General features: G+C 40.7%; 1 protein-coding gene across 2 annotated transcripts in view; it reads left to right on the forward strand.

Annotated features, from left to right (window-relative positions):
• Positions 1–12,061, forward strand: part of LOC120543150 (transcription intermediary factor 1-beta-like) — a 120,330-nt gene that overhangs the window by 107,410 nt on the left and 859 nt on the right. Inside the window, exons 12-17 of one of the 2 annotated variants that reach the window (XM_039776041.1) lie at positions 1,704–1,731; positions 2,291–2,432; positions 4,916–5,250; positions 9,153–9,273; positions 9,380–9,457; positions 11,254–11,388. In XM_039776041.1, the coding sequence (XP_039631975.1) occupies positions 1,704–1,731; positions 2,291–2,432; positions 4,916–5,250; positions 9,153–9,273; positions 9,380–9,457; positions 11,254–11,388 (839 nt within the window). Of the gene's footprint in view, positions 1–1,703; positions 1,732–2,290; positions 2,433–4,915; positions 5,251–9,149; positions 9,274–9,379; positions 9,458–11,253; positions 11,389–12,061 lie in introns of both variants that reach the window. The other variant, XM_039776040.1, reaches the window with a different exon arrangement.

Consider the following 12,061-nt stretch of genomic DNA (forward strand, 5'->3'; position numbering starts at 1 on the left):
CATCACCACAATAACATCCTCCACTGTTTTGGGAAGGCTTTCCTCAAGATGATTTTGGAGCATGTCTGTGGGAATTTGAGCCTGTTCAGACAGAAGAACATTTGTGTGGTCAGCTACAAATGTTACAATTGTAAATTTTTCTTGCAGTTGGCTTTCCAATTCATCGCAAAAAGTGCTCAAATGGGTTGAGGTAATGGCTCTGTGCAGACCACTTGAGTTTCTCCATGTCCTTATGGACCTGGCGCTGTGCACAGGGATACTGATAAAGGCTTTTCCCAAGCTTTTGCCACAAGATTGAAAGCTTCAAATCTTATTTGTCTTTGTATGCTGTAGCATTAACAGTACCCTTCACTGGAATTATGGGGCCCAGTCCAGATTCTAAAAAACTCCCACAGTAGGCACTATGCAGTCTGGAAAGTAGCATTCTCCTGGCCTTGGCCAAACCCAAATGTATCCCCTAGACTGCTATATAGTGCAGTGTTATTCAGGGAGTTTATTTCTACTGCTCTAGAATGCAATTACACCATGCTTTATACCACTTTAGCCAACACTTGGCACTGCACGTTGTGACATTGGGCAAGAATGCAGCTGCTTGACTATGGAAACCCGCAGTTCTTTTTCTAATGCTGCTTCTAAAGATATTGTGGAACTCTGTTGTAAATGATGTAACAGACGATAAATGATTTTTACAGGCTATGTGTGTCAGCACTCAGCAGCCCTGCCTTGTGAATCTGAGCTATTATTTATGCTAAATGTGTACGCTTCACAATAGTAGGATAGTTGATCAAAGCAAATATAGCAGATCTTAAAATGTCATATACTGACTTGTGGCATCCTATAACAGCAACCTCTTTAAAGTCACTGAACTCTTCAGTGCAACCTCTTTTGCTGCCAATGTTGGTCACTGGAGATTTTATGCACCCATTAACAATGAGTGCAGCTGAGGCAGTCAAACTCCATAATTTGGAGGGATGTCCACATACTTTTTGCCATATAGTGTATTATTATGCTATCCTTTCTTGGGGAGAGCAGACTTGAGTAACTCTTTTTTTTTTCTTGATATGTACGAGAGCTGTTTCCAATTTCTGATTAGTCTCATTTTCTTCTTGGGCACTGAAATGACTTTGGCAGGGTATTTTATTTGTAGCAATATTCATGTCCTCTTGGTATAGTATCTGATTTTTGTACTAAAAATTTCCACTTACCTATTTTTTTTTTATCCAACACAGTTTATACCTGTTAGGTTAATTTGTTTTTGATGTCCTGTAATTTAAATGCTTGCTTGCCTTTTCTATCACAAGAACCTGTGTGACCAAATGATAATCAGTGGTGGTGGCTAATATAATTATCTCAGCATTTCAATGAAAAGAATATACTGCCTAATATTTATGTGCAAATTAAGAATACTGAGGTAAAAGAAAAGTTATAATTTCTAGCATTAGATGCCTTTTTTGGAATCAGCCATGTTCATTCAATATTATCATTTCTGGAAATTTTAATTGCTTTGAGGTTTACAGAATAAGACGTTATCCATTTTTGGTTCAGTCCAAAAAGCTGAAACACTGTGGTTAATGTAAATCTGGAATGGTTTTAGGTAAGAGTGCATGGATATGATATATGGATTGGGATAATTCCATTTGGACCTAGTCACTAAAAGTGCTAATACAAATTACTTAAGGAGCTTTCTGTTTTGTGTCTTGCAGGAAATTACAAGGATCATCCACTAGCCAGGTAAACATCTGTTTACTTACTATTTTTTGACACAGAAGTCTTATTACCTCATGTCTCCCTTTCTGATCATTAATACTACGCACCACATTTGTAAGCAGTCTCATTTTAGAGCCACCAGAAGCTGACTTGAACTTCTGCTCCCCACTGGTAGTGCTTGGTTTTAGTTATTCAGAGTAGCGCACATTAATGCAACCTATTCAGTTGTCCATCATCTGCTTAATGAAGTACAATAGGTGTTTTAATTAGGCTAGGAGTTTAAACTGTGTCAGGGTTCAACTAAAGCCATTCCAGTACTTTCCAAAATAACATTACTGTGCTTTGAAGTGTTTTTTGTAATAAATGCTTATTTTATTAACATTACATATACATATTCAAATTATCTTTTCTCTAACACTGCATCTATCTAATAAATATGAAAATTATTAAGTGATAAAGAAAAGAAATAAAATGTCTTGAAGGAAGGTATATGTCTCTTTTCTTCTGCCTTTACTTGTGTGATTACTTTATTTGTATTTTCTTGTAGGTAATTGTATTGTGTAATTGTTTTTTTATCTGCCAGATCACAGTATCCAAGAGTTCTGTTGACTCGAATGAAAGTGGATTTTAGTAAGGACTGTGAACCACCAGCATTCCAAGTGCTGCCAGAGAAAAATGGATTTTCATACCGCATTATCCCTTGTAAGAGCAATACCCAGGAAAAGGTATCACTTTTTTTTTTTTAACAAGTTTGAACATTGTTAATTTATAATAGCAGATAACTTTGATGTAAATAATGTTTTCTGTCTCTGAGGTTCCTGGCTGAAACTTCATTTCTTTAATAAGTGCCATAACTCAGGGCAACATACAGGGGAAAAAAAACACAATTTAACTCTTTTAGGGCTAATTATTTGTTGTTTCTGTTCTCCCAGGGCTGAATATTTTTCCAAAAACTCACTTTTTAAAAAAAAAGAACACAAAGCAATGGTTTAACACATCAACTCAACAAAAATATTTATTTTTGACAAATGGTACCGTCTTGCATGTTGTATGAATCTGCATACTATATGATTTCACATACATACCACATACATGTTACATAGCAAAGTCCTGCAAAGTATGATATCGCTCAAAGCAGCCAATTGCTATATTGCACTGCTTACAGTATTTGTAGCACTGGTGCCTCCTTTTCAATTGTCTTTTGCTGCCCACAACACAGTTGGGTTTGTATTTTTTGTCCTCATATGTTGTTGGAAAGTGGCACTCAATCAGTCTGTCTGGCACTGTTCTTTGTGATGGTCTTTCACGCTTTGCCGAAGGCACTGCAACTTACTCTGCCAGCAAGCTATCAACCATCTTCTTGCGTAAATCTGCTGCAGTCATAGTGCTGTCACTGTTTGCCTGCTTGAACGATATACAGCCATTTGTAAGTGTAATCTCACGCATGCGATGGTACACAATGTGGTACAACTTGGTGGACTTATGGCCGCAAGCGTGTGACCCCAGCGTCTGATCCAGTCGATCAACTCCAGTCATTTTCCAGTTATACTCCACAAGTGCAACTGGCTTGTCTAGCTTCCTGTCTTCTGGGTTTCCCTTTTGACGAATAACTTTCTCACATATATTGTTAGTGTGTACTGTAGAGAGACAAGTCACCCGTTTGACATTGTGCCGTGCCACTGCCACCAAGTTTTCCACCCGCATGAAAACCGTATTGTCACCACATTTCATCTTCAGCCTGTCTGGCTTCAACTGTGAAGGGATGTGTCTCCTGTTCACCCTCACTGTGTCACAAGCTCCAATTCCCCTGCTCTGTAGTTCCATGAACAATTCTGGTGATATATAAAAATTGTCCAAATGTACACAACATGACCCAAGTGTTCATAGCCCTGAAGCAGCTCCAGCACAACCTGACTTGTTAAGGGACAGTTCTCTCTTTGAAAGGAATACTTTCCTGTATATGTGATTACTTTCAGGCAGAAACCAGTGTTTGCTTCTGCCAGTACAAAATACTTTATGCCATACTTTGTGGGCTTGTTTGGCATATACTGGTGGGAAAAAAGGCGTCTCTTGCATTTTATCATAGATTCAGCCACAGATAAATCACGGCCAGGCTGATAAAAATTGTTTATATGTTGGTTCCACAGTGTCAGGCAGGGGCTGAACTTTATACATGGGGTTATAGCCTGGCTCACCTCTTGGGATTTGCATCTGGTTATCACAGAAGTGAATAAAACTTTGCAGGAACACGTACCTATCACGCGGCATAACCTGTCCAAAGCCACCAGAGGACAAAGCACATTTGGACCAATGCTCCCTGAAGTTATATCACCAGTCTAGTCCTATCTCTCTTTGTAATGCCACAAAGCCCTTCATCTCGTCTTTTGTTGTAGGTTTCCACTTTGAAAAACGAGAATGTGGTGCAAGCGCAGCCCGTGATTCACAAAATTGCTTTGCATACCTGTTTGTCTCGTCTGACAGTAGCTGAAACAGTCCTCCAAGCAGAGAGGGAATGCCTGTGACATAACAGTGAGCTTTATCGCCATTAACAGGTGATTGTCGTCCTCTATCCCTGGATGTCGACTTTTGTCGACATGCACCCTCAACCCCTCGTGTCGACAAAAGTCGACATCCACCCTAAGAGTTAATAGAGAATGAAATTTAAGGTAGCACATTGAAAGGCTGCTGGCACTTAGTCATAGGACTAAATAATAAACTATAAAAATTTAAAGGTGAAATATAGCAAATGCACAGTCATTTAATGTAGATATGAAGATTGCAAAGTGGTCAACAGCTTTAGCAGACCCCATGTATTTTGAGAAGCTATGGGCATTGAGGAAGTGGCAGCATCAATAGACAGGGAATAGTTTCAATGATAATAGTAAGCTTGTTCCACAGTTTTTGGGTAAGAACTGAAATTAATATGCATTTCCACTTTGTGTGGGCAGAAGTTAGTAGGCTTTTAGTTTTTCTTCTTCAATGGTTTCTTATAGTATTTTTGTTTGTGAATTTCAAGGACTCTGAACATTGATAGATTCCCCAAAGACAGCAATGACAATTCAGTAGAGCACCATTTTTTCCCTCAATTAAAAAAAAATCAAAAGTAAAGAAAAAACATCTGTAGTGTTTTAAGATGAGCATTGCACAGAAGCCCATGGTAGTGCATGTTTACGGACATACTATATTAATGACTCCTTGTTTTTTCTAGGTACCACACTGTGTGTCAATTCCTGACTCCACATCCCCTTCCTCTGATTCAGGAAACCTCAGCAGTGGTTCAGCCATCTCCTCAGCAGAGACCAATGCAGTTTTTAGTCCAACACCTTTACCTTTCCCTAAGACAGCTGAGCAAAGAGACAAGGGCAGCAAAGATGTGCAGGCATCAAAAGATGGAAATGCGAAAAAAGAAGCTAAAGGACCTCGAGTAGATGGGAGCATGCGCTGTGCTTCTTGTCGGACCAGAGGACAGCTGTCGCTGTGCTGTGAATGTGGAAAAGGCTTTCATCAGGAGTGTCATATCCCTCCTCTTTTACGTCTGCTCAGGTAATCTCTTCTTCTTTTAAACTCTGGACCTGGTGCTGTTGAACACCATGGTCACCCTTTAGGGCTCATTTAAACTTCACGCTCAGAACGCGTACGCGCCTGCATCATGGCTGCCACACATTACCAGCATTCATTTCAGGTGTCCTCTGAGCAGGTCCTCAGAAATTAGCTCGACACGTGACTGAGTTGCAGTACCAGCAAAAAGTCGGGGGGCGCAGTGTGCTAAAAGTCAGAACGTGACGTCAGTGTGGCTTATTTCACATCTCAATTCTGTTTGGCTGCCATTTAATGCAGAAACAAATCAATTCAGAACACTGAATCCTTAAAAACAGGGCTATTAAAATGAAAGGAAAAGAAGTTCATTAGCAGTGAAAACTGGTCGTTGATTAGGGAAAAGGGTTAAAATGAAAACCTGCAGCCACTGCGGCCCTCCAGGCTTGGAGTTTGACACCCCTGCTTTAGACTGAAATATTGAGGCAGATTATGTCAGCCTTGAGAAGGAATAAAGCAATCACCCAGATATTTGCTTCTGGAAATGTTATTTTTTGGATGCTTCTACCTGTGGCCGTGTATGTGAAACAAATACATCCGCAGCCTGACAAATCGTGCAATGGACATGCACAGTGCACAAAATTCCTGTTAACATGGTTATGGTTTGAAATCATATTAATGCCATGTAAACGTGTTGGGCACATTCTGTATCCCAATACTGATAAAAGTTTACAAGTAGTGATGGAGTCAGGATTGAAATTCTGGTCTGAAATGCCATGAGGTAACTGTGCTAACTATAGGGTGGTCCAGATCTAATTATGCAATTTTCATTACGCTGTAACTTATTTTGGTGGCAGAATTGCCACTCCAGCCACCATAAAAAAAACCTCACACTGTTCCACTACATCTGAACTAGTGTGTGCTAAAAGCCAGAACGTGACGTCAGTGTCTCTGTTTACTATGTACATGTGACAGAAAGCCTCTATGCATATCCTACGAGATGAATGCTTCAATGTGGTGAAGCAAAATGCCGACATACAGATGCAGGTATCACCCATTGCATGGCTGCACTCGGGTCCTAATCTGGATCCTGAGTTGGTTTGTTGTGTGGTGGGTGCGGCAATCCGCTGTATCAGCGCGTGCTCCTAACCTCCTATAACTTATTAAGTTTATTTCGTAGAAAATAACCCGAAAAATCCCGGACCATCAAGAAGTGTGCGAACTGACGACATGAAGAATTATCTTCGTGCCAAACTGGAATTGTCCCCACATAAATAAAAGTCATCCAGATGATCTGGATCTGCATAATTAGATCTGGACCACCCTGTACTAAGGTATCATATAACCCCAAAAAATAGTGAATGGAAAAACATAACACTGCTTCTTTCATAGTGCTGTTCTTGATAAACCGCTTCTATCATTAACCCAAAAGTAAAAGAAGAGGCAACATTCTTCTACAGAAATGTTTCTTCACAGCCCAGTTTGATGTACACACTTGCACCTCTGTTAGGCGTGTTTAGGCTTTGGGATATGTAACACGCATCACCCAATATGTTTGGATCAGAATCATGCATTTTATTAAATGATACGCAATAAAAACCGGCTCTGAAATATTACATATTTGCACTTTTATTAAAACTAAAACAACCTAATTGTTTTGTTAGTTTTATATGTACAGTATACTAGCTCTCCCCAGTGGCTCTGCCCACATAGTAGTGAAATAGGACAAACTTTAAAAATCAATACAAAAAATTAATTCTGGTGAAGCGGAAGGTAGGTACGCTCCAACGTCAAACGTTGGCACTGTATCTGATCGTGTTCAGCTCTGATAGGAGAGCGTCCCCCACGTGGAAAGAAAAGCATGTGGCCGGTATATCTCTGGCAATCAGCAGCTACCCTCTAAAGCACACCTAGCTCTGATTTCTCTCTCTCAAAAACTTCAAACGTTACTCCTTAACAATCTCTAGATGATAATGTCTGTTAAACAAACGGGTATCGCTAGCTAAGCAGAAGCAAGGTATGCTCCGGCACATTGCGAGAGGTAGAGTGAGTCGAATGGAGGCTGGCACATGAGTGAGGAGGCCCTCGCCCACCTTCCTTCAGCCTGCAGTCTTTTTCTCGGATTAGCGCAAATAAATCGCTATCAGAAGCGAGCTGTGGTACTTGGCGCGATGACAGAAGTCGCCAATTAACTGGAATCTTCAAACAAAGTAATGGTAAAAACCCAATCTAAATTCATTAAGTAGTTATCTCGGGGAAAAGCAGACAGACGTTGGATTTTATATATACAGGCAGTCCCCAGGTTACGTACGAGATAGGGACTGTAGGTTTGTACTTAAGTTGAATTTGTATGTAAGTCGGAACAGGTATATTATTTTAATAAATGCTATTGTTGACCGACTGTAACCAAGTGCTCTGCATGAATGATGGAGTTTCACCCCTCTCTGACCTTTTCATTATTTCTACTTTGTTTTCAATGGTGATGGTTTTTCTCTTCTTTACTGTATCACCAGCACTTGCATCAAATGTGTGTTTCAGAGGGTGAAGGGTGAAGACAAAAGGTTAAGATGAGCCCTTCTACACATCACTGTACACGCTATCACAGCAGGAAGGCACCAGTTAACACGTATGATGTACTGACAAGAGACAACTTCCTGCTATATTCGTAACAGTACAAGCAGGCTTGCAGTTCACCACCCGCCCACCACACAGTCACTGGTGATGCCAAAGGCAGATAGTGAATCGCCCACCACTGCCCCCATTCAACATGCAGCCACCCGAGGCACACTAGAATGCTACCCCCCGCCGTCCCGTTCACCCTCAATGGCTTCCATTCAGCCACAACCGGGTCACCGCTTGCAGCATCGGGGCATCCATGTATGGTAGGCAGGCAGTGAAATGCTCCCCTCCGCTCCATCCAGCCTGCGTCCAGTCAGGAGCAGTAGCTGCGGCGGCATGATGGGCGGGCAGCGAACCACCCCATCAAGTCTCTGTCCTGTACACGAGCGAAAGCTGTGGCCCCGGTGACTATGGATTTCGGGTCACCGCTTGCCGCCAGGACCCTCCTGAGGGACACTATGCTGTGCGAGCAGCGAAATCGCCTCCATCCAGCCACCGCTTGCAGCGTCCTCAGGATGAAGATGACAGAGCGGCAGTTACTGAGGCACATGCGTCGCAGCTGCAGCCCCGTTCATAAGTCGTAGGTCGGATATCCGTAACTTGGGGACTATCTGTATGTGTGTGTGTGTGTGTCTATATGTGTGTGTGTATATATATATATATATATGTATATATCCATCCATCCATCCATTTTCCAACCCGCTGAATCCGAACACAGGGTCACGGGGGTCTGCTGGAGCCAGTCCCAGCCAATACAGGGCACAAGGCAGGAACCAATCCCAGGCAGGGTGCCAACCCACCGCAGGACACACAAAAACACACCCACACACCAAGCACACACTAGGGCCAATTTATAATCGCCAATGCATGTCTTTGTTCTTTGGGAGGAAACCGGAGCGCCCGGAGGAAACCCACGCAGACATGGGAAGAACATACGGGAAGTGAACCTGAGTCTTCTAACTGCAAGGCAGCAGCGCTACCACTGCGCCACCATGCTGCCCATATATATGGGTTTGGCTTCTTACAAATGCACCGTAAAAATCAGGTTTTATTACATAGGAAGGGGATTGAGTCACCTGGGTAGTCACATTGTGACATTGAACAAAGTGTGAAAAGAAGATGTACAGTTTGTGTTTAATGTACCACGGGATTGTGTTAGTGCACATAAAGTTGTGTTCTTTTGGAACAGCATGTTTGATCACTTTAAAGGGGTCTCACTAATGTGGACACTGACTAGGCCACAAAAACTCTCTCTACTTTCTAAAGTGAATAATTTTGTGATTCTTCAGTAGTGCCGACTGGAAGTGCATGCTGTGTCGAGATTTTTCTGACGTGGGGGACCAATACAAGAGCGAGTTTACACCAGGCAATGGGGAAACCAAAGCAGCGAGTCTGAGTCTTCCCGACCAAAGGGTGAGTGTGCCATATGTGGATGGGTTGTCAAGGTAGACATGTCAGCAAAGGCTACAGGGCGTTCTGCCAGAAGGCCATCTCATCACCTTTGCACATCTCTCCTCAGAAATGTGAGCACCTGCTGCTGATGCTGTTCTGTGACAAAGCAAGTGCCTACCTCTTCAAGCCTGATGTTCCTGCATCTGTGAGTTCACATTTTTGCTCTGATATTTATTTCACAGTACACATCTTTTGTCAGTGGATTTTCCTGTGAATGTTCAGCAAAGTAATATAATTATATATAGTCTTGTATATATGGCATGACTTTTTGTTTTTATAACATGGACATACCAAGATTTAATCTTCATTTGAACAGTATCCCCTCTCACTTCAAGGCTGTAATAGTTGGTGTTGACCCCTCAAGTTGGTGTTTGCTATGACTGTCTACCTGTCTGTAACATCAACTGATAGGAAGTTTCTTCCATTCCTCCATGCAGAATTCTTTCACCTTTGTGATATCTTTGAGGGGTGTTTTGCAGGCTCAGCCTGTTTCAAATCCCCACACAGCATCTCAATGGGATTCATATCTAGGCTTTTGACTTGGCCTTTGCAGAACCTTCCATTTCTTTCTTTTCATACATTCCTTGGTGGATTTACTAGTATGTTTAGGATCATTTGTCATGTTGCAAGGTCCACTTTCAGTTCTTCTTCAATCTTCCAACAGACAGATGGTCTCACATTATCCTCAAGCACAATATTGTACAATGATGAATTCATAGTGGATCACATTTCAACTAGCAGGTTCTTCTAGTCAAATGCTGTCTTTCTTTTTTGTCAGACATGTAGTCTAGTACTTTGGCCAGGTAACTCTACCTTTGCCTTGTCTGCCCTGAGCACATTAATCCAGAAGCCCTGGTCATTTTAGTCTTGTCCTAGTGTTCTTCCTGGACAGCAGTGGTTTCCTCATGGAACAACTGCCATGAAGATCTAATTTGGGCAGCTTCTTTCTTGCACTTTCACAGCAGTGGCAGGATAAAATTCTAGGATTCTTGGAGACATCTTTCAACAACTTGCTGTCTAACCTGGACAAGCTGGCAGTTGTTTGCAATCTTTTCCACTTGTAGGTGATCTTCCACAGAGTGGAATAGATATTTTTAAATCACTTCCAAGACTCCTAAGCATCTCTAGCCTTCTTTCTGTAGGCCTCAGAGAGCTCTTTTGATTTAGGCCTGGTTAGAACACTCGCCTCAGCAACAGTGAGCAAACAAATGTATATGTGTGATGTTTGAATGAGATGAGAGTCCTCTGTAATGATGATGTAATCGTTTGCTTCTGATTCTAATTTCGGATATTTGAGGTAGTGGTAAATGTAAGGCTGTAGTTTGTCCACATATGAAGTTTGTATTTATGTTTATTTAAATCATGCAGTGGACTACAAAATATTAACGTGGCATGATGTCTGGACTGGCCAGTCTCTTGGTCTGGAATCCCTACAGATTTTATTTTTTTTCTCCAGCCTCTGGAGTTTTTTTTTTGTTTTTTCTGTCCAACCTGGCCATCGAACCTTACTTATTCTATGTTAATTAATGTTGACTTATGTTTATTTTTTATTGTGTCTTCTATTTTTCTATTCTTCATTTTGTAAAGCACTTTGAGCTACATTTTTTTGTATGAAAATGTGCTATATAAATAAATGTTGTTATTGTATTATATCATTATTGCTATTGGTACTGTTTAAGTGAACATCAAATCCTGATATGTCCACATGTTAGAAAAAAACCTTCCATACTTTTTGTGCATGTCTTTCCTGCTTCATGTTATACGCTTTGGCAGCACTAATTTAGCTTTTGCCTCTCTCTTTTATAGTGTCAGCTTTCCATGCCTGCAGTTCTTGTCATCTTAATGATCACATTTTTCTTCTGGTATAAATTCTGTGGTGCTTTGCTATGTAAACATTCTTTCTAACCACCCATTTATGTGTTTCCCTTTTTCTGGTATTAGGCTCCAGAGAAGTATACTGATCTTACCTTGATCCGAGGTCGTCTGCTACGAAAAATTTCACCGCCATATGAAGCAGTTGATGATTTTATCCGAGATGTCTGGCTGCTGCTTGGAAATGCGCTGAAGTACTCACAGGTATAAAACTGAGGGGCCAACTGGTCCACCCTACTGCCAGCGTCTTGGCCAATGAGTACAAAATGTAGGACTAAACTAGAGAACGCGCCCCAGTCTGTCCATTGAAACAATTTTAATGAGAAAAAAAAAACAACTATCTACTCCACCTTCCACAAAAACTGATTTATTAACAGCCACACAACAGTTTACATAAAAGGTACTTTTTTTTGTGCTGTAGATCACTTACCAGAATATGCTGACATAGTAAACATTAAGAAAGTGTTCTGTTGTCCCAAGAGTTTTAACTGCAAGCAATATGTCTGATTTAGTAGCTGTCCACGAAGAGTGGAAAAGACTGATCTTAGTTAAAAGTCAAAAACAAAAGGAATAATATATATATACTTTTTAAAAACCACGCTTATATTAAGTTGATGTATGAGAGGCTTATTTTTTAATTTTTAGTACACTTTTTAATGTAATATAAGCATGTTTTTAAAAAGTAATTTTTATATTTTCAACATTTTAGTCTTGGATTTGTTTTAGTATAATTTTGTAATCAATATTTTAACACTTCTTTCATATTTCTGCCCGTTACTAGCGCCATCTATTGGTGCAATCTTTAACTATTCTTCATATGAAAATTTCATTTCTTAATTAACAGGGATTAATTGATCAATGATTGATTCATGTATTG

This window comes from Polypterus senegalus, chromosome 13 (assembly GCF_016835505.1).
Source record: "Polypterus senegalus isolate Bchr_013 chromosome 13, ASM1683550v1, whole genome shotgun sequence".
Lineage (NCBI taxonomy): Eukaryota > Metazoa > Chordata > Cladistia > Polypteriformes > Polypteridae > Polypterus > Polypterus senegalus.